We start from the raw sequence: 27,770 nt of genomic DNA on the forward strand, positions 1-27,770 counted from the left end.
TTTGTGCAGACTTCAACACCATGTCACTCTGGTTTTGGACATGACTAAATCTTGATATTTTGAACCAATGGGCTTCTCTCCATCAAAAGGTCAGAAGTGGGAATGTTCACTGATGATTGCACAATGTCCATTCCTAACTCCTCAGATACTAAAGAAGTCCATGTTCAAACGCAACAAGTTCTGTATAATATAATAAAATGTGAGGCTGGATGAACACAGCAGGCCAAGCAGCATCTCACGAGCACAAAAGCTGACGTTTCGGGCCTAGACCCTTCATCAGAGAGGGGGATGGGGGGAGGGAACTGGAATAAATAGGGAGAGAGGGGGAGGCGGACCGAAGATGGAGAGTCAATGGGAGAGAGATTCCCTGAGGTTGGTCCGGAGGGAGGAGGGTAACTTCTTCAGGTTAGGCATCCCTGGAAGAGGCTTCGCAGTGAGGTTAAAATAGTATCAGAGATAATGGGAACTGCAGATGCTGGAGATTCCAAGATAATAAAATGTGAGGCTGGATGAACACAGCAGGCCAAGCAGCATCTCAGGAGCACAAAAGCTGACGTTTCGGGCCTAGACCCTTCATCAGAGAGGGGGATGGGGGGAGGGAACTGGAATAAATAGGGAGAGAGGGGGAGGCGGACCGAAGATGGAGAGTCAATGGGAGAGAGATTCCCTGAGGTTGGTCCGGAGGGAGGAGGGTAACTTCTTCAGGTTAGGCATCCCTGGAAGAGGCTTCGCAGTGAGGTTAAAATAGTATCAGAGATAATGGGAACTGCAGATGCTGGAGATTCCAAGATAATAAAATGTGAGGCTGGATGAACACAGCAGGCCAAGCAATACGGACCAACCTCAGGGAATCTCTCTCCCATTGACTCTCCATCTTCGGTCCGCCTCCCCCTCTCTCCCTATTTATTCCAGTTCCCTCCCCCCATCCCCCTCTCTGATGAAGGGTCTAGGCCCGAAACGTCAGCTTTTGTGCTCCTGAGATGCTGCTTGGCCTGCTGTGTTCATCCAGCCTCACATTTTATTATCTTGGAATCTCCAGCATCTGCAGTTCCCATTATCTCTGATACTATTTTAACCTCACTGCGAAGCCTCTTCCAGGGATGCCTAACCTGAAGAAGTTACCCTCCTCCCTCCGGACCAACCTCAGGGAATCTCTCTCCCATTGACTCTCCATCTTCGGTCCGCCTCCCCCTCTCTCCCTATTTATTCCAGTTCCCTCCCCCCATCCCCCTCTCTGATGAAGGGTCTAGGCCCGAAACGTCAGCTTTTGTGCTCCTGAGATGCTGCTTGGCCTGCTGTGTTCATCCAGCCTCACATTTTATTATCTTGGAATCTCCAGCATCTGCAGTTCCCATTATCTCTAAGTTCTGTATAATATCCAGGCTTGGGCTGAAAAGTGGCAAATAGCATATGTGCCAAACAAATGTCAGGCAACAACCGTCTCTAGGAACACACAATCTGACCACTGTCCCTTTACCTCCAGCCAGAACATCAACTGGATCAGCCATTTAAATACAGTGGTCACTAGGGCAGATCAGAGGCTAGGAATCCCACAGAAGTTAAAGTCCCTGGATGCTCAATGACATTATCATCACTGAATCCCCTGCTATAAATATCAATTGATGAAAAACGAAATTGGGCCAGCTATATAAATACAGCGATCACAAGGACAGGTTAGGGATTCTGTGATGAGTAATTTATTTCCTTTTTTCTCAAAACTTGTCCACCATGCACAAGGCACAAGTCAACAGTGTGATGGAATATTTCACACGTATCTGAATGAGTGCAGCTCCAACAACACTCAAGAAGCTTGATGCCAATCAGGACAATGCATTTCAGTTGACTGGCACTATTTTCAACATTCACTCCCTTTGACACCAATGCTCAATGAGAGCAGTGTATACTATCTAATAAGATGCACTGCAGAAATTCACCAACTCTGCTTAGGCAGTACCGTCCAAACTCATCCAGGGGAGAATAAGGGTGGCAGATATATAGGAACACCACTATCTCTAAGTTCCCCTCCAAACCACTCACTATCTTGGCTGGAAATATATCGTTTTTCCTTCACTGTCACCAAAGCCTTTTAAGAAGTGTTCTTGAATTTTTCAGCCAAAATTTGAAATTATTTGTCTCATCTGTTATGGTTCTTTCCTGAATCTAGTAGTAGCTTAAAGTGATTGTTCATATTTAGACAACTAGGTAAATTTTTAAGCATTCAGATGAAGATAAATTATGGACAGAAACATTGAGTTTTGATTGACTTAAGGATCTTTTAGGTGCAAAGAACAAACAAAGAACAAATAAAATTACAGTACAAGAACAGACCCTTCAGCCCTCCAAGCCTGCTCCAATCCAGATCCTCTATCTAAACTTGTTGCCTATTTTCCAAGGATCTGTATTCCTCTGCTCCCCGTCCATTCATGCATCTGCCTAGATACATCTTAAATGCCGCTATTGTGCTCACCTCCACCACCTCCGCTGGCAACGCGTTCCAGGTACCCACCACCCTCTGCATAAAGAACTTTTCACGCATATCTCCCTTAAACTTTTCCCCTCTCACCTTGAAATCGTGACCCCTAGTAACTGAGTTCCTCACTCTGGGAAAAATCTTCTTGCTAGTCACCCTGTCTATACCTCTCATGATTTTGTCAACCTCAATCAGGTCCCCCCTCAACCCCCATCTTTCTAATGTAAATAATCCTAATCTTCTCAACCTCTCTTCATAGCTAGCACCCTCCATACCAGGCAACATCTTGGTGAACCTCATCAGCACCCTCTCCAATGCATCCACATCCTGTTGGTAATGTGGTGACCAGAACTGTACACAGTATTCCAAATGTGGTCGAAACAAAGTCCTATACAACTGTAACACGACCTGCCAACTCTTGTACTCAATACCCTGTCCGATGAATGAAAGTATGTCATATGCCTCCTTCACCATTCTATCGATTTGTGTTACCACCTTCAGGGTACAATGGATGTGAATACGCAGCTCTCTCTGTCCATCAATTTTCCCCAGGGCTTTTCCATTTACCGTATAGTTCGCTCTTGAATTGGATCTTACAAAATGCATCACCTCACATTTGCCTGGATTGAGCTCTGTTTGCCATTCCTCCACCCAACTCTCCGGTCTATCTATATTCTGCTGCATTCTCCGACAGTCCCCTTCACTATCTGCTACTCCACCAATCTTAGTGTCATCTGCAAACTTGCTAATCAGACCATCTATAACTTCCTCCAGATCATTTATGTATATCACAAACAAGAGTGGTCCCAACACAGATCCCTGTGGAACACCACTGGTCACAGTTCTCCATTTTGAGAAACTCCCTTCCACTACAACTCTCCGTCTCCTGTTGGCCAGACAGTTCTCTATCCATCTAGTGAGTACACCCTGGACCCCATGTGACTGCAAGTGTCATATTCAGTATTGTGGGTCAACCTACAGAACATGGACTGCAGTGCTTCAAGAAGGCAGCTCACCACCACTTTCTCAATGGCAACTTGGAACGTTCATGTCCCACAAGTAAATTTTAAAAAAAAGTTTTGTAATCCCTTCCAGTCACTGTCTGAATAATCCAATGGTCAAGCTGTAATTAAATAAACAAATTTGGATTTAAGATTCAGGAAGTGTGGAAAGCAACTGCCCCTTCAGATAACAAGAGACAACATTAATGCAGATATCATGTTAGATAAGAAAAGGGAAATAGAGTTTACCACGTATGAGGATTGGAGATGTGGTCAAGAAAAATTTGATTTCACTGAATGTGCTTTTCTTTGATGAAGCATGGATTTGGTAAAATTTAAATGTTTCTGTGAAACATATGGTCTAACATTAGAATGACACTCAATCACATCTGCGTTGATATCCTTGACAATGTTAAACTAAGATTTTAATGTACATGAGCACAGTTGAGGTATCATTGTTTATCACTCAGTTAATTTAGTTCAGTGCCCACAGTGGAAGGTAAATCATGGGTCAATTTGGTCACAGCAAATATTACCATCCTTAACATTTAATGAGTCTATTTTCAAGAAATTAACTCATTGCTTTAGAAAATAGCTTTCCATTTCTACTTCCTATGTCCCTGGTCTCAAGTATTACTGAACATGTGGGGCATTGGACATATAAAAGGTTTGATTTCCAAATTTTACCAGTCACTGTTTGATCATGAACTTTCAGAAAACCAGCCTCCTGTAAAAGTAGCACCTTGTTGCAGTTTTCAAACGTACCTCCATCCTGGCCCTTATATTTTTGACCCACCCGCTGTCACCTAAAGCTGATTCCCTAATTGGTTGGGAAATAGAATCGGCTATGACTCCTAATATGGAAATCCATAAGATTTCTGAATTTAGGAAGGGGTCAGGGACATATCCATGGGATAGGTAGAAGTTCATAAGATCCCTCATTCCAAAAATAACTGCTTTGGAAATTCCAGGCCTGGCTCATTATTTGGAAAAATAGCTGTGGCAAAAGGAAATGCCTAATGTATTTTCATGGAAAATTGATGGTGGCTGTGAATGTTTGATCAACTCACAAGGCCTATTCATCGATGGCTGAAATGAAATCTCACCAGTTACAAAGACAATTAAATATTTACTGTAAAGAGACAGCTCCCTTCTCCTCATTATCGTGAGAATTGTTGAATAGCTGGTGTCAGGAAGCTCACACCCACCTGTATTAATCACTGTCAGCATCTTTTTCCACACTCTGTACTGCAGGGAGCCAATGTACTTGCCAACATTTATTAAAGGATAAGCCTTCTGTGGTTCTGGGAGAGCTTGCTTCACTCTGAAACAGGAGATAAAGATCAGCGTTGGATCATTCCAGGGTGAGACGGGAATAATGAGAGAAAAAAAACTCAAATCAAAAGTGTAAAATTATACCTTTCCTTTGATTCCAGAATTTTCTGTGGAACAAGAAGAGAATTTTTTTGTGATTAGAAGACGTTTTATTATACAGATGTAACAGAATGGGTTCCATAAAAACAGTACATTTTAATTAATTTGCTTGGTTTCCACATACACATTTTATTCCCTCGAGGGACCAGTAGGAAGTATTTGCAGATGGATCATTAACTTAATGAGTTGCATCTCGAATCTTCCTTCGATGTCCAAAAAATGCTGTTGTGGAATTGACTCCAGAGCTTTCAACTTAAAGACAGAAGGTGGAATTGCACAGGGACCTGAAAGCTGTCGGTATCATCTGGATTTGTGGATGATAAAAGCGATAAGTCCGGTCAGGCCCATTCTGATATTAGCAGCAATGTGCACCATTGTTTTGCTTTGCAAGATGCTGATTGACAGGGATTAATGGTTTCTAAACACATTTCTTTATGGCACAACTCATTCATATTCAGACTCTTATGTGACCAAGCAAGCTCAATGTCAGAAGCGAAAGACAATGAAACCTGAGCAAGCACTTGGTGGATTTGCCTCACCATTAGTTCTGGATGAACTCCATGTTGGACATGTGGCACCAACCTTGCTTGGCACTCTTCATAGGCACGGGCTACACATACCATACATCCATGGACATTGGCATCTGACATATGGCAGTCCCTAAGAACCCGCCCGGCATATCTCCGATCCACTTGTATGACGGTTCAGCATTCAATGATACACCTCAGGCTACACTGGTAACTCTCATCATAATGCTGGAGCAAGGGCACTGCGTATTCAGTGACACACACCCAACTGGACCAGGCTATATTTCCAGGCTTTTTGCTCACTGCCACAGTTCTTACTCATTCTTCGCCTACGCTGGACACTCACAACATCCCTCCCTTGTATTCCCTCACCTTGCCCCTTGGTGCAACACCCCTCAGCCAGAGATATCACGTTCATATTACTGCTGTCTTCCCATGCTGCTTAGCATGGGCATGAATCCCAGAAGCTTGTCACAGTTGCCAGCAGGCCTCAGCCAGGTCATGGGACAATAGCCTTTAGTCAGGTGATCCTGTCACAGAAGGTCAAGTCTGCAATATCAGGCCACACCCTGTCCAGGGACGGTTACCATAAGAATCCTGTCCTCATTACGAGTGAGGAGCTGAATGACGGGCAGCCTACCACCCGTTTTAATTCTTTGTCCCCCATTGTGAGCTGTTTTAATTCTTCGAATAAGAGAGAGGCAAGTAGGACAGGAGATGACAGGTATTACTATTGCTCCAGGTAGGTGGTGTCCCAAGCAAGTGAGTAGGCAGCACTGTTGGCTTACAGACTTAGTGGCATCAGGGTCTGGGTTGGATAAGGGTGAGTAGGGAAGATGTTGCAGGCAATAGTGAGAAAGGTAGAGCATGATTCTTGATGGGAGGTAGGTGCAGTAGCAAAGATAGTGAATGTGAGGCATTTTGCTTACACTGGCAGAGTGAAGAATGTCATTGACCATTTTCTTGCCACGCTGGCATTCCTCCAGACAACTGAGACCATACTGACCCATGTGGCAACCTCGATGTAGACTGGGCATGGTCTGGTCTGGCGGCCCCCGCTGCTGGTTCTGGAGGAGGAGGTATCCCACTTGTGTACCAACCACTCTAGGGCAGTGATTTCCTTTACCCTTCCATGCCCACGTATATTTCAGCATGTTTACAAGGCAGGTGCAGATGGATAGTGCTTGTCTGGGTGCAAAACAGCCTTTTAAAGATAACATGGGTACAAATGATGTTGTTGCATTTCAGATATCTGCCAGTAGTTTTGGGAATTGTGCTTGGTAAATCAGACATGAGAGATACCACAGAGGCAGAATAAGTAATTAATGAGGAGAGTTTGGTAAGATGTGGTGAGAAATCAGCTCAGCTTCAGGGAGAGACCCAAATACCTGTCACACCTTGGACCTGGCCAAATGGTGTCCCTGCAGCTCAGAGACAGAATTGGTCGAGACACAAACCTGCCATTTCAAAGGCAAGATGGTCCTAAAAGTGCAAGGTTGTATTGAAGCATAAATATGATAAGGTTCGTAGGGCAAAAGACAACTGTGACCTGACCAAAAAAATCAAAGAATTAGTTAAAATAATACAACTTTTTAAATTTGTAAACTCAGAGGCTGCATTTCATTATGATGGGAGGAAGAAGGTCATCATGATGAGGGAGTTACCAAGAAATCTAGTTGGGAATTCCACAAATGATTTGTTGCCCAGAGAATAGTGAGAATCAGAAACACCCTCATGCAATGAGTGGCTATCAGAGAATCTCTATGGTATGGAAACAGGCCATTAAGCCCGACAAGTCCACACTGCCCCTCCAAAGAGCATCCCACCCAGCCCCATTCTCCGATCCCATGTCTAACCTATCTAACCTAAACATCCCTGGGCACTATGGACAATTTAGCATAGCCAACCCACCTAGCCTGCACAACTTTGGACTGGAGTACTTGAAATGAATCAAGTTTCAAAGTAAACAAAGTGCACACAAGGGTAAAGGGTATAGTGCTGGCAGAGACAGCCCAGGAAAAATGGAGAGAGATAACAAAGTGTGGAGCTGGATGAACACGGCAGGTCAAGCAGCATCTTAGGAGCACAAAAGCTGACGTTTCGGGCCAAGCTTTTCTGATGAAGGGTCTAGGCCCAAAACGTCAGCTTTTGTGCTTCTAAGATGCTGCTTGGCCTGCTGTGTTCATCTAGCCCCACACTTTGTTATCTCGGATTCTCCAGCATCTGCAGTTCCCGTTATCCCAGGAAAAATGAAAGCAGGTTTGATTGGAGCATAAATGCCAGAGGAAGCCAGTGGGACAGATTGCCTGTTTGTACACTGTATGTCTTGTGTAATGCTGTGTAAACTACAAGAACAGGTCTAGCCCAATCCTCATTGCACTGTGAACATAATACAAATTCATCAATCCTACTGTGTGACAAAAGTCACAGAGCGACATTCCAATTGGATTACTCATAGCTACAGAATAATTACAGCAAACAAACAGGCCATTCAGGCCAGCTCATCCATTCAGGTGTCTCTGTTTCTTATTTTATCTTTACTCACTCGTGAAATGTGGGCATTGCTGATGGCCCCAGCATTTATTGCCCATTCCCAATTGCCCCTTGAGAAGGAGCTGGTGAGCTGCCTTTTTGAACTGCTGCAGTCCATATCCTGTAGTTGGACCTGCAACATTGTTAAGGAGGGATTGTTAGGATTTGACTCAGTGACACTGAAGGAACTACTCCACATGAACCTCCTCTCACCCTTCCTGACCTAACATCAACAGTACATTGTCCTGTCCTGTGTCTGCCTCATCTATTAATCTAGCTTCTACCCAAAAGTTACTGAGGTAAAGATTACAGATGCAATGTGGTAAAGAATTTCACATTCTGATCTCACAGCGCGGAACTGAGTTTCTTCTTGAACTATCACTAGATTTGTTTGTCATTATCTTGTATTTATCAACTCAAAATCTGGTCTTTTTCACAAGCAGCGACATATTTTCTTTATCTATACTATCAAATCCTGAAAGATCTCTATCAGACTGTGTCCCAGCTGACCCAGTCTGTTAAATCCTTCCCGATCATCTTCCAGTCTCCTTTGTGGTATCATTCTGATCATTCATTTCTGAATGCCCTCTGTATTGCCTGTAGATGTTCTTTATCAATGAAATAGTGGGAGCAAGAGAGGACACAGAGAAAAGTTCAGTCCAACAACACAAAGAGAAAAGTCAAGGCTGTTGAGCAGTAGTCTAGCTAAACATGAGCCACTTTGCTCATGACAGAACACAGAACATCACAGAGGTTATGGGTAACTAAGGCAACATGAGGGAAAATGTATAAAATGTATAAAATACAAAGCTAAAGGCATTCTATCATGAGTAACGATGTTAAAGGACCATCCCTTAATACTTCCATCTCACACATTGCTCAGTCAACAAGCATTCAATGTTCTCATTTATACATCCCTCTGATAATCTATGCATTATTAAGGGAACATTCCAGAGATGCTTATCTAAGAGGGTTTGCATTTTATTTCCGTTCCTAGTTCCTGAAAATCTGCCAGCAGAATTTCACCTCTGGTCCCTTCTGAGTTTGACATGGATCATGTCAACTGCTTCTTTCTCCTCTGTCAGAGTTCATCCACTGCACAAGAGACATGTCCTTACCCCTAGTACTGAACAGGGAAAAGGATACCTGGGATTTTCTCAGCGTCGGCTGCAAAGAATAGTATCTATGTATCTAACGTGACTAACAGGAGGCAATGGCCTAATGGTATTGTCGCGAGACAATTAATTTAGAAACTCAGTTATTCTTCTGGGCAACTGGGTTCAAATCCTGCCATGGTGGAATTTGAATTCAAAAAAATAATCTGGAATTAATGGTCTAGTGATGACTATAAACCATTGTCAATTGTCAGAACAAAAAAATCATCTGGTTCACTAAGGTCCTTTAGGAAAGGAAACTGCCATCCTTACCTGGCCTGACCTACATGTGACTCCAAACCCACAGCAATGTGGTTGACTATTAACTGCCCTCTGGGCAATTATGGATGGGTAGTAAATATTGTCCCAGCCAGTGACACCCTCATTCTGTGAGTGAATATAAAAAAATCGAGATTGTTCTCCCTCCAACACCACACGCGACCAGCTTCGTATCATCAGTTTACTCATTCACTCCACAGATCTTGTTCTCCTCCAGACATATAACAATCTTGCTGAATAATAGCAAAGGCCAAGAGATTGTCCAAAACCTGGGCGGAACATTCCCTGACTCACAATCACATCCTCATGTCCCTGACCATGAGCCAGCACCAATGCCCAACCTGACTGCTCCCTGGGTAAGAGTGTGCAGGTACGTCTCCTGCTACCTGATGTCCCACAATGTCTTTACCTTCGAGAATTGTGATCCTGATGTTCCCTGAGATACATTCGCTTGCTGAAAATATTGTTACACGAGATTACATCCTTCCCGTGCTGTAATTGCAGCACTTTGCCCGAACTGCCATCTCTGTGCAACCTTGCTTATGGTACATAGCCTATTAAAATGTATGCTTTAAATCAATTTAACTGATATATTTTACTCATTTAACTCATTACTTGATGTCAACTAAATCTCACTCACCTGACTGCCTACCTTTGTCCTGGATGTTCAGTTGTGTTTCTTTTTCTCCTGCTCTGCTCTTAACTTTAGTCTTTTCCTGAAGGAATAAGCCATATACCCCATCCCCCAGCAGTAAAAGTCCTATCCACTGCCCTAGTTATTCCCACCTTGAAAAAAAGATTAACAACAGCCTTTACAGCAGGAGGTAGCAGAAATTACAAGAAGTGAAACATGGATCAAATGCTTTGCATCTGTTTTTGTTGTAGAGGACACAGTAAACATTCCCAAAACAGTAATGAAACAAGGGTCTAGGGAGCAACCTTTAACAAAATTATTTTAAATTTACTCTTGAGATGTGGCCATTGTTGTGAAGGCCTGTAGTATTAGTAAAGAAATAATACTGGATAAATTAATGAGACCGAAAACTGATAAATATTGTGGATGTGATGATCTATATTCCAGGGTTACAGGAATAATGCATATATTAATCTTGATTTTCTTGAGATCCCTACTTGAGAATGGTCACCAGGGATTGGATGGTTGCAAATGTCAAAGCATTATTGGAGAAAGGAGAGAGAAAACTGGGAGCTATGGTCCAATAGCCTGACATCATTCTTCTGGAAAAGATGATAATCTAATATAAGGGATTGTGGGAAGAGGCAACTTAGAAAATCATAAAATGGTTGTGCAGAAATAACACAGTTTATGAAAGGGAAAAGACGTTTGACAAATAGAGGCCATTTTGACATTGTGACTGGTAGACAAAGGAATTAAGTGGATATAATGTATCTAGATTTTTAAAAATGTTCTTAATAAGATTCCACACAAATTAGGGGTTATTCGATAAAATTTAGGGCTCACGAAATTAGCATGCTTCATTTGTATGGATTGGGGATTGGGTAGTGAATGGGAAACAGCTTAGGAAACAGTGGGTTTTTTTGAGGGGGGGAGCTGAGAGGCTATAACAAGAAAGAATCAGTGATCAGGCCTTGGCCATTTATGATCAGTGACTGAAATGAACAAATCAAGTTTAATGTATCTAAATTTGGTGGCAAAACAAAATTTGATTGTGCAGTAAACTGGGAGGAAGATACAGAGGATGCAAAAGGATGGGCAAGAATGCATCAGATTGGCCATAATATGGGAAAGATATGGATATGGTATGCATTTAAGAAAGGAAATGTTTTTATCACAAAGGCATTGACAGGTAAAAATACCACGATCTTCCTGAAAGTTAATGAAAATAACACAAGAACATATAAAATTACTGCTGGAGTAGACTATGTGCCTCCTTGAACCTGCTGTATATACTCATGATTCATCTTCTTCCTAACTCCACTATCCTGGCCACTGAGACAGCAACAATTTATCTATTCTAGACTCAGGACATATCAGTGATGGCCTATTCACAACCTGCTAGGCTAAGGAATGTCAAAGATTCACAATGTTTTGAAGACGTTTTTCCTCATCTCAGCTCCAAATGATTGCTCCCTTACCTTAAGAACTCAAGTCATAGGTAGTCCTCACACTCCACAAATGGATCCAGTGAATGCTTGCTGTGCTGCCTCCAATGGAGTATTTCCTTCTAGGACCTTCAATATATGCACAATGTTCCATGTGTCACCTCACCAAAAGCCTAGACCATCAGATTCACATTTCTTTTCTTCCTACTTTAATCCTGTTACAATAAAGGCCAACCCACTATTTGCCTTTCTAACTTCTTGATGTGTGGTCTTTCTAACTCTCTGCATTGTTTGTGCAGGTAAAACTAATTCTCCCTGAACATCAACATTTAAAAAGTTCAACACTTATAGATATATTATCCCTTCCTATTCATATCATCAAAGTGCATATCCTCAGATTATATCCCATTTACCAGGCTCTTGCCCATTGACTAATCTGTCTCGATAATATTGCAGCCACTTTGTGTCTTCATCATTTCCTCCAACTTTGTTGGATTCCTCATATTTTATTCACCAAGTCATTAACAAAGATTATCAATATTTTTTTCCCAGCTCTGATTTTGCAGCACTTCACTAATTATAGCCTAATAACCTGAACATTCCTCGTTGGTATTTTCTCTCTGTATTCTATCCATTAACCATTTAGTGACCAGCCAGAATTACCCCAGAGAAGGTGATCATGAGCTGCCTTCTTGAACCGCTGCAGTCCTTGAAGTGCAGGGTCATCTGCAGTGGGGATTAGAAAGGGTATTCCAGGATTTAGATCAAGTGACACTGAAATAACAGCAATATAGATGTAAGTTAGGATGACATGTAGCTTGGATGAAAACTTGATGTTCTTATATATCTGCATTTACCAACCATATTCTAACTTTTTCATTCCTTCTATCAACTTCTCAGTCACCACTTTCTGATTTCAAAAATGCTTCCAATCCTCAGGCATACTACTTGAAATATTTTTCTTGGAATGTGGGAAACACTGACAAGACCAGTATTTTTTACCCATCCAAATTGCCACTGAATGGAATGGATTATTTGGCATTTCAGAAGACAGTTATGAGTCAACCAGATTTCTGTGGAACTGGAGTCTGTCGTAGGCCAACAGAGTAAGGATGGCTACTTTCTGTACCAGATTGTCTTTCCAACTATCTGGAGCTTCAGGATTACTAATGAGACTGACATTTTATCTCAGATCTATTACTGGAATTCCCTGGGTTATAAGACCATAAGACATAGGAGCAGAAATTAGGTCATTCAGACCACTGAGTCGGCTCCATCATTCAATCATGGATGATAAGTTTCTCAACACCATTCTTCCACTTTCTCCCCATAACACTTGATCCCCTTGATAATCAAGAATCCACCTATCTCAGTTTTAAAGATGCTCAATAACCTGGCCTCCAAGCCTTCTGCAGCAGTGAATTCCATAGATTCATCACTTTCTGGCTGAGCAAGTTTCTCCTTATCTCCTTTCTAAAAGGTCTTCCCTTTACTCTAAGGCTGTGCCCTCAGGTCCAAGTTTCTCCTACCAATGGAAACATCTTCCCTACATCCACTTGTCCAGGTCATTCAGTATTCTGTAAGATTCAATTAGATACTTCTCATCCTTCTAACTTCTATCAAGTATAGACCCAGAGTCCTCAAGCGTTCCTCATATGTTAAGTTTTCCATTCCTGGGACCATTCTTAAGAATGTCCTCTGAACCTGCTCCATAGCCAGTACATCCTTCCTGAGATATGTGGCCCAAAACTGTACACAGTATTCCAAATGCGGCCTGGCCAGAGCCCTACAAAGTCTCAGTAGTACATCCCTGCTTTTATATTCAAGTCCTCTCAAAATAAATACCAAAGTTGCATTTGCCTTCCTAACTACAGACTCAACCTGCAAGTTTACATTGGGAGTCGGTCACGAACAGGTTTCATGGGTACTTTTGTCAACTGATTTATGCACAAGTCAGAACATAATATAGTACCATATAAAATACCCACTTCTAAATATGAATGACATTTTGCACGTTGGATCCTTAAAATTAATCGTATTATGTGATCTTGTTCATCAGTCTGACATTCCTAAGTCAGTTGTATTCAATTCCTGCAATGGTGGGATTTGAATTGGCATTTCTGGAGAATTAGTCCAGTAACACTACCTCTAAAATACCATCTCTTTATTCACTGCCTAATCTGTATTAATAACGATATCTCACCCAAGGAAGGTTACGATTGCAATAAATGTTGACTAGATTCCTGGAATGAGTGAACTGGTCTGTGAAAGATCTCTTATCCTCTTAGTTTAGACAATTTAATGTGATCTCACTAAAATGTACAATTCTTTAGGGGTTTGACATAATTAATGCTGGGAGAATGTTTCCATTGGCTGAGGAGAATAAAGCTAAGCATCGTAATCTCAAAATAAGTGATTGACCATTTATAATTGATGGGGGAAATTTCCACACTTCACTGCTTGTGAATTTTATGAATCTAAATGAGGTTGAGGAACCCAGTTTAATAAGGCAATAAAAAGGCATACTTGGGCAGGTAAAGTTGTGAAGTAGGGAAGCCCTATTAAACTTCTTTGGAGCCTTGGTTATGCCAGATTGCATTACTACAGACATACTCCTCCAGATAAAATAGTTTGAGAAATAGGAACTGGAGTCGGCCATTTGGCCCATGAAACTGGCTCCACCATTGAATTAGATAAAAGATGTTCTTCCTCAATTCCATCATCCCACACTATCCCATAATCCCTGATTTTCTGAACATTCATTTGTTGTCTTTGACTTCCCACCTCCAACATGAAAGTTCTGGTTTTACTTTCTGAGGAATAATTGGTCTCCTATTCCTCCTACCAAAGATCATTAACATCGCCCATGTAGTTCAATGCAATTTTCTTCTATATTAGCTTTACGGACCAAATTGTGAATGTTGAAATCATCCCTTTGATTCCAGCATCTAAACCGTGCACTCAATGATATAAGCAATGCACGTCAGAAAACTGATAATCCAAGATAAAAGCAGCTGGAAATACTTGGTAAGTCATGTAGTATCTGTGGTAAGAAAAAAGCAATGCTAATGATGTGACTTCCAGTTCTGAGTTAACATTGACCTGGCTGAATGCTATTTTGTGCTGTAAAATAGGATGCAGTCTCCTTGGTTTTGACAGCACAGCCTGCACAGTTTCAAGGATGGTGTCAAAGAAATTACAAAGACAAATAAACAGCTTACCATTAAGAACTTGATACTGTCCTGTTCCCTCAGCTCTTGTTCAATATTTTGAACAGTGGCTGAAAGTGATGAGATTTCCGCTGTTATCTTCTCAATCCTCTCCTTCATCTCCTGAATCTTTTCCTCTTTCTCCAGCTTCAGATCTTTCAACGCAATCCTCTCTTCCTCACGGAGAAACAGGTAAAGTTTTTCAAATTCGGCTTTAATCTGTTGCTCTGTCTTTACACCTTGGTCCTTTGAGAACAAAGATAAAGTTGAGAGGAAAAATGAGCATTTTTTTTCAAAAGGCTGTGCAATTCTATTTCTCAGAATTTGAGAGAGAAAAATATTCCGTAAGTATGTGAAATCTAGTTTATTTTTTAAAAAATTCATTCTCAGGATGAGGCCATCACTAGTTAGGCCAGTAAATATAAATTATCCCAGAGGGCACACATTGTTGTGGTCTGGAGTCACATGTAGACCAGACCAGGTAATGATGGCAGTTTCCTTCTCTAATTGAAAATCGATCCATGGTCATGTTAGACTCTTACTTCCAGATTTTTATTGAATTCAAATTTTACTGTCTGCCATGGTAGGACCTGAACCCAGGACCCCAGAACATGGATAAAAACCTGAAAAAACTGCAGATGCCGTAAATCAGGAACAAAAACAAAGTTGCTGGAAAAGCTCAGCAGATCTGCAGCCTCTGTGTCGGAAAAAACAGAGTTAACATTTCGTTTCCTGGAGGAAGGGTCGCTGTACCTGAAATGTTAACTCTGTTTTATCCTGCACAGATGCTGCCAGATTTGCTGAGCTTTTCCAGCAACTTTGTTTTTGTTACCCCAGAAAATTAGCTGGGTTTCTGGATTACCCGTCTCGCATAATATCACCAGGCCAATGCCTAGTTGACAAAGACAAAATGATCATTCTGTCAAAAAGAGGTTCAATTTGCAGATTTAGCTGCTGAATATTTTGTTCACTTGGCCCTCATTCATACCTGGAATGCATCTGTGATAAGTTAGTGTCTGGAGAAAGTGAGATTTTGGTTTAGAGATAAACATACAGCAGTTCAAAGAAAAACAAAAAGTGATGAAAACCATAAAACAAAATACCTGAATGTGGTTTAATGTTCTTTTATAGTCATTTTTTACAGCATCACATTCTTTCTTCTTGTCCTGGACTGGCTTCAGTAAACTTCGCAGTTCCTCCTGATCAAAATACACTGCTTAATTTTACACTTTTGTACCACAAACACTCACAGATTAAACATAATTTGCTAACAATAATTTTCAGTTTTCATTTCAGTGGAAGATTAAGATGAAACCATCTGAGGTGCTTTAAGTTGAACATGGATATGATAGGGTGGACAGAGAGAAATGATATTTTCTGGTAGTGGATGTTGTAAGTAAGGGGGCATAATTTTAAAGTTAGAGCAAGACTGTTGAGGAAGAAAGCTTTCACCCCATTAAAGGAATAGGACACAGCCGATGAAAATTTCAAAACTGAGTTTGTTTATTTTCTTTAGCCATGATCTCATTAAATACATAACACTATGAGGGGCTGAATGGCCTAGTCCTTTCCCTATGTGGAGCTCACTTCGTTTCCTTTCCATTACAAAGGTCCGATTACATAAACTAAATCAAAACAACTTCATATTTTCATTAAATTTGATTTGAAGTACGAGAGAGAGCTGTCAAGCCTTTTAGGAAAATAAGAACAGAATAGGCCATACAGCCTATCCTTTAAGACAGTCATGGCTGATCAAACATTTCAATGCCTTTTATCCACACCATCCCTGTAACCCAGTCTACCAAAAGTAATCAAAAATATATCAATTTTAAACAGGTTCAAAGACTGAGCTTCCACAGCCCTCTGTAGGAGAGATTCCAAAGGTTCCCTACCCTCTGAATAAAAAGAAAAGTTCTTCTCATCTTGAACTGAGGTGTTATCCCCCTTGTTTTTAAGGATATTCCTGGTTCTAGGATGCTCAACCAAGGGAAACACCTTACCCTGTCTATCTCTTTCAGTGTTTTGTAAATTTCAATGAGGTCATCTCTCATTCTTCAAAACTCGAGAGAACCTAGGCCCACTTTTCCCAATCGCCCTTCAAAGGACAGTCCTTCCATTCCGGAACAAGTCTGATGAATGATAGAACTTAAATGAAAGCAAAATACTGAGGATGCTGGAAATCTGAAATAAGTTTAAAAGTGCTAAGAGGGTCTCAACAGGTCTGGCAGAATAGGTCTGGATAGAGAAACAGAGTTAATATTCCAGCAATATTATACTGGACTCAAAATGTTAACTCTTTCGCTCTCAAGATGCTCCTGTAATTTTTCAACAATTTCTGTTTGTGCTTGTTTCAAATCTCTAGCATCTGCAGCTCTTTTCTTTAGTTGAGCGAAATAACATTTTTTTTCTTACTAATCCAAATATAGACCCAGGAATTGGGGAAGATGAGCCAATAAAGTCTATCTTCAAAATATGACTTATTTTTACACCCTGAATATTTCCAAACTTACAATAGCTACATGCTAATTAGATTGTTTCATTAACGAATTACTCAGAAGTATTGATTTTGGAATTATTAATTTAATTCCTTGAGTTTCTTTCAACAACCTCATTCCATCCAGCCTTCCCACATCATTGGCTTTCTTCAGTTTCTGTCCCTCAGTGAAAATGTGTTCCAGATTGTACTCATCTTCAGATAAGAGGTGTTGAAGATTCCTTCTCAGGGCCAGAGGCGATCTGGCCTTATCACCAACTGAATCTAGTTGATTCACTTACCCTCAAAAAGTCATCTTCTCATCCATTGCAATTTCCCATATCTCCAAAGTCAGGAATTCTGTTCAAGCTTTGGACTAACAAGTACAGCTTCATGTCTCTCCACCTCTCTGTTGTCCCTGATCACTATTTCACAATTACACAATAAGCTGATGCCTTCTGTAAATGTTCTCAACTATTTCTCTTTCTATTTCTTCTGTAGTCCCTTTATGCTGTTGATATTTTACTTCAATCATTTAATTTTACTTCTATCTGTTACCTCTTTTTAAATGTTTCATAGAAACACAGAACATAGGAGCAGCAGTAGGCCATTTATCCACCTCAGCACCTTTTCCCACTTTCTCCCGACACTTTTAGCTCTACAAAGTATATCTACCTCCCTTTTGACAATATTCAACATTTTGACCTCAACTGCTTTCTCTGGCTTGCCACTCTATGGCTAAAGAAATTTCTCCTCATCTCAGTCATAAATAGTTCACTCCATATCCTTAAACTGTGACCCCTTGTTCTGGGCTGCCCAGTGATCAGGAATATCACTCTTGTGTTTAACCTTGTCAGAAAATTATAGTTTCTTTGAGAACCCTTGTCACTCATCCATCTAAACCCCAATCAGCATAGTCCTAACCAATCCAGTCTCTCCACCCCAGGAATTAGTCTGGCTTCTTTCTCTTTTATTTTTAAATAACCCTTTACATCCCTGGACTATTCTTTGCTTCATCTGATTATATTCATTGACAGAGGTGACAACTTTATTAAATGATTTGAGTTTTGAACATTGCACCTCTCTAAAATGGGAAGAGTTTTTTTTTGCTTTTTTTGTTCATTTGGGTCATGGTGTATTCTTACGGACTTCAAATGGCATCACTTTTCCTTCATTAAACTTACAAAGTGTTTTCCTGTTAACTCTTGACTCTGAGCAGAAAATATCCAGAGGATTGAGCCTGTTTCAGTTTCCTGGTCGCTGTTTATTTTATCTGATTGCTTGAAACTTTGAGCTGGTTAAGAGACTTTGCTGAAAGTTTAAAAGTTATTTGTTGGCAATTACCTCATCACATCTGAAATATACTGAATTAAGGTGTTTTGTTTTGCAGTTAGAGGGCTAATCGACTGACATCAATCTAACTCTTCAACATCCCTGTTCCTGCTCCCTGTAGTAATGATACGAATGACAACCCAAGTAATGACAGAATATAAAAGAAATTTAAATGCATTAACACAATTGCTTTAGCACTAAGAGACACTCAAACTAAATCAATGACTTTTGAGTGTTTCCAATCACATTCTGTTCCACTATTTGGACCTGAAATTCTCACCTTAAATTCTTCAGTAGCTTCTTCCAGAGGCAACAGCTCATGGCTTTGGTGGCTTTTTGAACTTTGACAAACAATGCAGATGGGCTGATAGTCGGTCTTACAAAATAACTTCACCTTCTCCTTGTGGAGGCTGCACAGCTCCTTCTGTTGTTCGCTTTTTAGCTTCTCCCATATGATGGACATCTTGAAAGATTGCTTAGATTCCATGGAGCTCCAAGTGAAATGGTCTCCAGTGTAACTTTTAAGTTTCTGTCCCTGATTTCAACAGCAACATTATAAGACACATCCCAAAAAAGGGAGGGAGTAGCGATTGATATAAATGGATTGTTGAAAAACCAGAATGGTTAATCAGTTTCCCTGAGGGACTCTGGCATCCAACTCAGTCTGACTTGAACATGTTTTACTATGATTGTGCAAAAGAAGTCCACAAGAAAAGTGCAAAAATATTATGTTAGAAGGGGCCAGACGACACTGTAAGAACAAGAGCAAGAAAATTCAAAACAAAACAAACCATCAAATTGAGACAAATCAGCATCTCAGTAAATTCAAGAGAGGAGGGATGGTTTAATAACTGTAGCTTGGGGGAATTGTTCATTGGGGAACAGAAACCAGAGAACCAGGGAACTGGTGGTTTGGTTGGTTTGTGATTTTTTTAAAAAGGTACGTTTTGTTTTTGAAGAAGGGATTAACTGAAAACAACAGCAGAATTCCGAGAGGATTATAGAAGGGGAAAAGGGAATTTAAAAATGGACAGCAAAAAGAGGAAATAAAGGGATAATGGGAGGCAAAACAAAGGAAAATCCAAAGTTGTTTTACAAGGACATTAAGTATGCAAGGATAACTAGGGAAAGAGTGAGCTCCATTAAGGATCACAACAGCATTTTGTGCATGGAGCTGGAGGACGCAGGTGGAATTCTAAATGAATATTTTGTGTCAGTTTTAATGAGATGAATAATGTGGGTATAAACAATTCAGGGAGAAGAACTGCAACATTCTTGTAGAAATTAGCATAGGCAGAGAGGAGGTTCTGAATGGCCTGATAGACTTAAAAATAGATACATCTGCAGGGCTAGTTGAAATATGTCCCAGGCTGTTAAGTGAGGCAAGGGAGGGACTAGCAGGGGTGTTGGCAGTAATTTTCAGTTCCTTTTTGGCTACAAGAGACGTTCCAGAGGATTGGAGGACGGCTAATGTAGTACCATTGCGCAAGAAGGAGTGAGGGATAAGTCAGGAAACTACAGGCCAATCAATCCAACCTCAGTGATGAGCTATTTGAAGCAAGTATGAGGGACAAAATTAATCTGAACTTGGACAGCCTGGGAGCAATCAAGAACATTCAGCACGGTTTTGTTAAAGGGTGGTCATGTCTGACCAATTTGGTTGAATTTGCAAAGAGGTAACCAGGTGAGTAGATGATGGTAATGCATTCAAGGTAGCCTCATTGGACTTTAGCAAGTCTTTTAATAAGATTCTTTTTGGGAGACTGACAGCGATGGTAAGATCCCATGAAGTCCAGGGAAAGTTGACTAATTGAATTCAGAATATCCTGATTGGCAGGAAGCAGAAACTGGTGGTCAAGGGGTGTTTTATGACTATAAGTCTGTTTCCAGTGTGTTCCACAAGGGTCAGTGTTCGGGCCCTTTCTGTTTCTGCTTTATAAATAATTCAGATTTGAATGGAGGAGGGTTTATCGGTAATTTTACAGGTGATATAAAACTTGATGCGGTGCTAAATAATGAGAAGGATAGCTTTAGATAACAGGAGGTTATAGTCGGGCTGGACAGATGAGCTGATCAGAGGCAAATGGAATTAATCTGAATATGTGTGACGTGATGCACTTGGGCAGGACAAACAAAGCTAGGGAATGCATAATGAATAAAAGCACTCTGGGAAACACTGAGAATCAGACAGACCTCAGTGTGCATTTCCACCAATCCCTTAAGGTGATGAGACAGGTGGGCAAAGTGTTGAAGAAGACATATGGGATACCTGTCTTTATCAGCTTAAGTTTAGAGCTTAAGAGCAGGAAGGTTATGCTAGAACTACAAAATGTTGGCTAGGCCACAGTTGTAGAATTGCATGCAGCTCTGGAATCCACACTATATGGAAGTGGCAATTGCACTGGAGAGGATGCAGAGGAGATTTTCCTGGAAGTTACCTGGGCTAAAGAGTTTTAGTTACAAAGAGAGATTGAACAGACTGAGGTGTCTTTCCTTGGAGATGAGATTGAGAGGGACATGATTGAGATGTATAGAAGTATGAGGTGTGTAGATAGGAAGAAACTTTTCCCCTAGATGGAGGTATCAATAACGGGGGGCATAGGTTTAAGGTAAGGTGCAAAAAGTTCAGAGAAGATGTGAGGAAAAGCTTTTTCACCCAGACGGTGTTGAGAATCTGGAACTCACTGCCTGGAAGGATGGTTGAGACAGAAACCCTCATGACACTTAGGAAGTGTTTACATGTACACTTTTGAACCAAGGAATAAAAGGCAACATACCTAGAGCTGAAAAATGGTTGCTTTGACAAGCACAGACTCAATGGGTTGTAGGGCCTTCTTTTGGTGCTGTGGGCTTCTATGACTCATCAGTAACAACATTAATAGAGGAGGCCAGTCCAAATTTGAATATTTTCTCACAGGCTCACTAATCCCCTCAGTAAGAAATCAAAACGTCTGCATTACTGGATGGTTTGCTCCACTGACAATCCTGCAGAGGAGGGGAAAAACTGCTCTTAGTACCACTGAGGGCACGCAGATAAAAGCTCATCTTGGGGTCAAACATGATGCTGAAGTTGCAGATAACATGATTTAAGGTCAGACAATTACCAGGTATGGAACCATTAATGAAGACATGGAGATTGTAGTGGGGCTGGAAGATGTCAATCATTGAGAAAGACAAATGCAAGAGCAACACATGACAAATGCTGCAATCTGAAAACAGGGGCAGGGCAAAAATATGGAGAGAGGCTGTTAATGCTTTCTTTTCTCTCTTATTCTTTGACTGGAAAGCGTCAAAGCCTGCAATTTGTTGCTGAAGCATAATCATCCTCGAACTGAACACCTTGCCCAGCCAATTCAGACAGCAGTGAAGATACACCAACATTACTATGGGTCTGGAGTCACAGTAGGTCAGACCAGGAAAGGATGGCAGATATCGCCCCTGAAAAGACTAATGTGTTATTGTAACAATTGATGATAGCTGTCATGGTCACCATTCCTGCTGACAAATTTTATATTCCAGATTATTCCACAGTGTTCAGTGCTTAGCACTGAAGCCTCACAACACCAGGGACACCGGTTCGATTCCACCCTCAGGTGACTATGTGGCATTTGCACATTCTCACCAGGTGCTCCGGTTTCCTCCCACAGTCTATCGATGTACAGGCTAGGTGGATTGACCATGTTAAATTGCCCATAGTGTCAGGGATGTGTAGGCAGATTAGCCATTGGAAATGCACGGTTACAGGGAAAGTGTAGGGGCACAGGTCTGGGTGGGATGGTCTTCTGTGGGTCGGTGTGGACTTGTTGGGCTGAATGGCCTGTTTCCACACTGTAGGCATTGTATAATTTATGAGTTGAATTTAAATTCCATCAGCTGTCATGGAGGGATTTGAACCAGTATCATTAACCTCAGCCTCCAGGTTACTAATCACTCTTCCCCGGAGCATTTTAGGGCTTAACTAGAAATAGATTGAAATGTAACAGGTTTAAAGTAATTCACTGGCAATGAAATAGGGTGTTGTGGACTAGACCAAATTGGCTCAAAATATATTCAGAAGATAGCCTGTACCCTAACTTTTTCATATATTAAAGGTAAATGCCAGGCTTAGCATTCCAGATCCAATTCAATTGATCAAACTACCAGCTTTGAAACAAAACGTACTTTATTCAAACACTATAGTTAAAATACAACAAAAAGAAAGAAGAAATTGGAATAAAGTAACTCTACTGGTGAACTTAACAAAATAACAGATTATTGAACAATAACAATAACATTCCATAAACACACACCTGGAAAGGAAAAATGTGTAAAATAGATTGTCTCACAGCCAATTCTCCAGACTAGGAGGAAAATCATCAAATTCTGAGAGATAGAAAGAGAAGTGAGGAGGGATGTACTGTGACCAAGATTCAAGAACCCAGCAAAAGCTGCTGAAAAACTAAAACTAAAAATCTTGGCTCTGAGGGAGCTTGACCCCACCTGCTCAGGTTACATCTATTGTTCCAACTCTAAAAGAAAACCCAAGGCCTCAGAGCCTGTTTACTTTCTTCAATTCAAATACACAGCTCATTACTTCTGTCTTGAAACTTCTCTTCAAGAACACCCCAGGACAAATTACACTTCTTAAAGCCACAGTATATCACTAGGGAATGTAAGAGAATGAAAGGGAAGGTGTGTGATAGGTTGAAAGACAGCAGATTAAATAGCAAAAGTGATGATGGCGTAAGGCATGGGATCAATAAAAAAAATCATTGAGTCATACAATGTTTACAGTAAAGAGGTCATTCAGCTCATCTCTGTTAGCCCTCTACAAAAACAATTCAGCCCCTCTCGGCTGGTCTTTCTGTAGCTCTGAAATGCATTTTTGTCCATTTCTGATCCAATTCCCTTCCTGAAGCTCTGATTAGACCATAAAGAGATCATAAGGCCATAAGAAATAGGAACGGTATTCAGATGTTCAGCCCCTCGAGCCCAATCCACTGTTCAATTATATCATGCCTGATCCGACATTCCTCATGTCCATGTTCCTGCTTTTTCCCTCTAGCCCTTTATTCCCTAACTGAATAAAAATCTATCTACCTCAGCCTTAAATAAACACAAGGACTCTGCCCCCACAGCTCTCTGTAGCACGAAGTTCTGAAGACTCACAACCTTCTGAAACGTGAAAATCCTCCTTATTTCAGTCTTAAATTGGTGCCCTTTATTCCAAGACTTTGCCCTCCGGTCCTGGATCTCCCAGGAAAGGACCAATATGGGAGCACTCTCTCAGCATTTACCCTGTCAAACACCTTAAGAATCCAATACATTTCAATAAGATAACATCTCATTCTTCTAAACTCTGGTAAGCAGAATCCCAATCTGTTTAATGTCTGCTTATAAGACAATCCTTTCATACTAGGGATTTCCAATGAAGTTATAACTTTCCTTAAATATGAGGATGAAAACTACTCACACTACTTCAGATGTGCTCTCACCAGCACCTTGTGTAGTTAGAGTCATAGACTTATACAGCCCTGGAACAGACCCCTTCAGTACAAGTCATTTGCATCGACCAGATATCTCAATCTGATCTGGACCCATTTGCCATCATTTGGCCCATTTCCTTCTCGCCCCTTCCTCTTCATATTTCCATCCAGAAGTTCTTTAAATATTGTATTTGTACTAACCGCCACCACATTCTCTGGAAGCTCATACCATATGAGTTGCCATCCGCTGCATGGAAAAGATGCCCATTAGGTATTTTTAAAATCTTTTCCCACTCACCCTAAACATATGTCCTGTAGTTTTGGATTCATTCATCTTAGGAAGTAGGCCTGAGCTGTTTACCCCATTCATTCCCCACATGACTTTATGAGGTCACTCCTCAGTCTCCGATGCTTCAGGGATAAAAGCCTCAGCCTATTCAACCTGTCTCTGCAGTAAGATTTCACTACTCTTATTCTAAAACCACCTTTAAATAAGGGCTAACAATTCATTTACCCTCCTACTTATCAGCTGTACCTGTATGCTAGCCTTCTGTGTTTGTGAAGGGTAGCTATTCTTGTGCCATTTTTCAGGAAAGGCTGCAGGGAAAAGCCAGGGAAACTATAGACCAGTGAGCCTGATGTTAGTGGTGGCTAAGTTTTTGAAGGTGATCCTGAGAGACAAGATTTTACATGCATTTGGAAAGGCAAGGACTGATTAGGGATAGTCAGCATGGTTTTGTGCATGGAAAATCATGTCTCACTAACTTGCTTGAGTTTTTTGTAGAGGTGATAAAGAAGTTTGATGAGGGCAGAGTTGTAGATGCCTTCTGCATTGACTTTAGCAAGGTTTTCGGCAAAACTCCGCACGGTAGAATGATTAATAAGGTTAGATCACATGGAATCCAGGGGGACCTAGCAAAATGGATACAAAATTGGTTTGACAGTAGGAGACAGAGCTGGGGGTTGAGGGTTGTTATTTCAGACAGGAGGCTTGTGACCAGCAGAGGATTGTTCTTGGGTCAATTGCTCTTTGTCATTTATAAAAATGGTTTGGTTGAGCTGGTAGAATTTGATTTGATCTGATTTACTATTGTGAAGTGTACATGAAAAATGCTGTCTTACATGCTTTACATGCAGATCATACTATACAAGTGCATCAGGGAAAGAGAACAGGGTGCAGGTAACAGCTGCTAAGAAGGTGGAAATGGTTATTAAGTTTGCAGATGACATAGTTGACAGTGAGGAAGGTTATCCAACAGTAAAACGAGATCTCGGTTAGATGGGCCAATGGGCTGAGGAGTGACAGATGAAGTTTAATTTAGATAAACATGAGGTGTTGCATTCTTTAACTTCTGCTTACTGCTATCTGAAGTCCCCACCTGCTTCAAGAACACCACCATTATCCCAGTGCCAAAGAAAAATCATACAACGTACCTCAATGACTATTGTACGATGGCTCTGATCTCTATAATTATGAAGTGCTTCCAAAAGTTAGGCCTGGCTCACATCAACTCCACACCACAAAATTGCCTCGATCCTTTTTGCAATTTGCCTAATGGTGCAACAGGCCACAGCAGACGGCATCTGTCTGACCCTGCATTCATCCCTGGAACTTTGGGATAACAAGGATATCTGCGTCTGGCTCTTAGTTAATGACTACAGTACTGCCTTCAATGCCATAATTCCAAACAAATCATCTCTAAACTCCAAGACCTATGTCTCAGCTTTACCCCTGTAACTGGATCCTCAATGTCCTGACTGAATCAGTAATAGGTGACAACACCACTTCCGTCATAGTCCACCACACCAGTGCCCGGCAAGGCTGCATACTCTGCCCCCTAAACACACTCCTAATACAAAATGTTGCCCCAACTCCATTCACATGTTTGCTGATGACATCACCATTGTAGATCAGATCCGCAACTATGACGAGATAGAAACTGGAGAGAAATTGAGTGCTAAGTGGTGTGGTGTAAAGACAACAATTTCTCCATCAATGTCTGCAAAACAAAAGAGTTGATCTTTGACTTCAAGAGGCAGAGTGGAGGGAATGCCCCTGTCTGCATCAATGTGCTAAAGTGGACATGGTTGGGAACGTCAAGTTCCTGGGTGTGATGATCATCAACAATCTTTCCTGGTCTACCTATGCGATGTGACAATCAAGAAAGCATAACAATGTCTCTACTCCCTCAGGAGCCTAAGAAAATTTGGCATGTTCACAATGATTCTTTTCAATTTTTAGAGATGCACCATAGAAAGCATCTTACCTGGATGCATTAGAGCAATTTGGCAAGTACTCTTCCCAAGTATGAAACTACAGAATCATGAACACAGCCCAGTCCATCATACAAACCATCCTTCCATCCATATATTTCCCACAGTCAACATAATCAAACAACCTTCCCTCACCAGTTATAATCTCTTCTGCCCTCTTCCAGCATGCAGAAGATATAGATGTTTGAATACATGTACTAATAAGTCGAGGAACAGCGTCTTCCCCGTTGTATTAAGACTCATGAATGGACGTCTCAATGTCAATTCTGATCTCTCTCACTGCTCCTCTTCTACAGCTGTAACATGAATTCTGCACTCTGTTCAGTTATCGTGATGTAGTTTGTATGGTACAATCCGACTGTAAAGCATGCAAAATATCACTTTTCACAATGTCGGTACATGTGACAACAATAAATCAATCAATTTTTGTACAACAAACCAGGGTAGGACTTCCACTGTTAATGGATCAGGCCCTGGGGAGTGTTGTTGAATAGAGAGACCTAGGGGTGCAGGTGCATAGTTCTTTGAAAGTGGAATCACAGATCAACAGGGTGGTGAAGAACATGTTTGGCATACTTACCTACATTGGTCAAAGCACTGATTATAAGAGTATTGGGACGCCATGTTGCTGGTGTACAAGACATTGGTGAGGCCACTTTTAGAATACTGCGTACAATTCTGGTCATCCTGCTATAGGAAGGATTTTATAAAACACAAGAGGGTGCAGAAAGAATTTACATGTTGTTTATTTACATTTACAAGCATGTTGTTGGGACTGGAGTGTTTGATTAACAGGGAGATGTTGGATAGGTGAAGACTTTTTTTCCCTGGAGCAATGGGGCTGAGGAGTGACCTTACAGATATTTACACATTCATGAGGGGCTCAGATAAGGTGAATGGTCAAGGTCTTTCTCTCAGGTTAGGGGAGTCCTAAACTAGATAGCACAGGTTTAAGGTGAGAGGGGAAAGATTTAAAAAGGCTGAGGGCAAACTTTTATCATGCAGATACTGGTGTGTATATGGAATGAGCTACCAGAGGAAGTGGTAAAGGCAGGTCCAATTAAAATATTTAAAAGACTTTTGGATGCGTACATGAATAACAAAAGTTTACAGAGATATGGGCCTCATCATGCCATTCATTTTAGGATACTGTTCGGCATGATGAGTTGGACTGTTTCCATGCTGTATGACTCTAAAACTCTTTGATTCTAAGTACAACCAAATCCCTTTGTATGGCAGCTTTCTGCACATTTTCTTCATGTAAATAATATTCAGTTAATTTTTCCTCCCTTCTAAAATGAATGTTTTACCACATTACATTCCTTTTGTCAACTTTTTGCTGACTTAACCTATCAATATCTCCCTGTACAATGTTTGTATCCCACTGACTTCCTGCCTTTCCACCTATTTTTACATCATCTGCAAATTTGGTAGATGTTTCTGTCTGTAGAAGTTTTTAATGGATAAGTAGTAATCAACCAGAATAGGCGACAACGCCTTCTCCACTATAATCCTTAACACAGGAGGCCTGCAAGGCT

The 27,770-nt window shown here is 41.0% G+C and overlaps 1 protein-coding gene across 1 annotated transcript in view; it reads right to left on the reverse strand.

Moving 5' to 3' along the window:
• Positions 1–27,770, reverse strand: part of LOC125450601 (uncharacterized) — a 506,390-nt gene that overhangs the window by 3,330 nt on the left and 475,290 nt on the right. Inside the window, exons 8-11 of the mRNA XM_059639630.1 lie at positions 15,792–15,887; positions 14,701–14,934; positions 4,891–4,913; positions 4,680–4,795 (exon numbers count right to left, since the gene is read on the reverse strand). Of these exons, the coding sequence (XP_059495613.1) occupies positions 4,680–4,795; positions 4,891–4,913; positions 14,701–14,934; positions 15,792–15,887 (469 nt within the window). The remainder of the gene's footprint in view (positions 1–4,679; positions 4,796–4,890; positions 4,914–14,700; positions 14,935–15,791; positions 15,888–27,770) is intronic.

Source organism: Stegostoma tigrinum, chromosome 34, assembly GCF_030684315.1.
Source record: "Stegostoma tigrinum isolate sSteTig4 chromosome 34, sSteTig4.hap1, whole genome shotgun sequence".
NCBI classification, from domain to species: domain Eukaryota; kingdom Metazoa; phylum Chordata; class Chondrichthyes; order Orectolobiformes; family Stegostomatidae; genus Stegostoma; species Stegostoma tigrinum.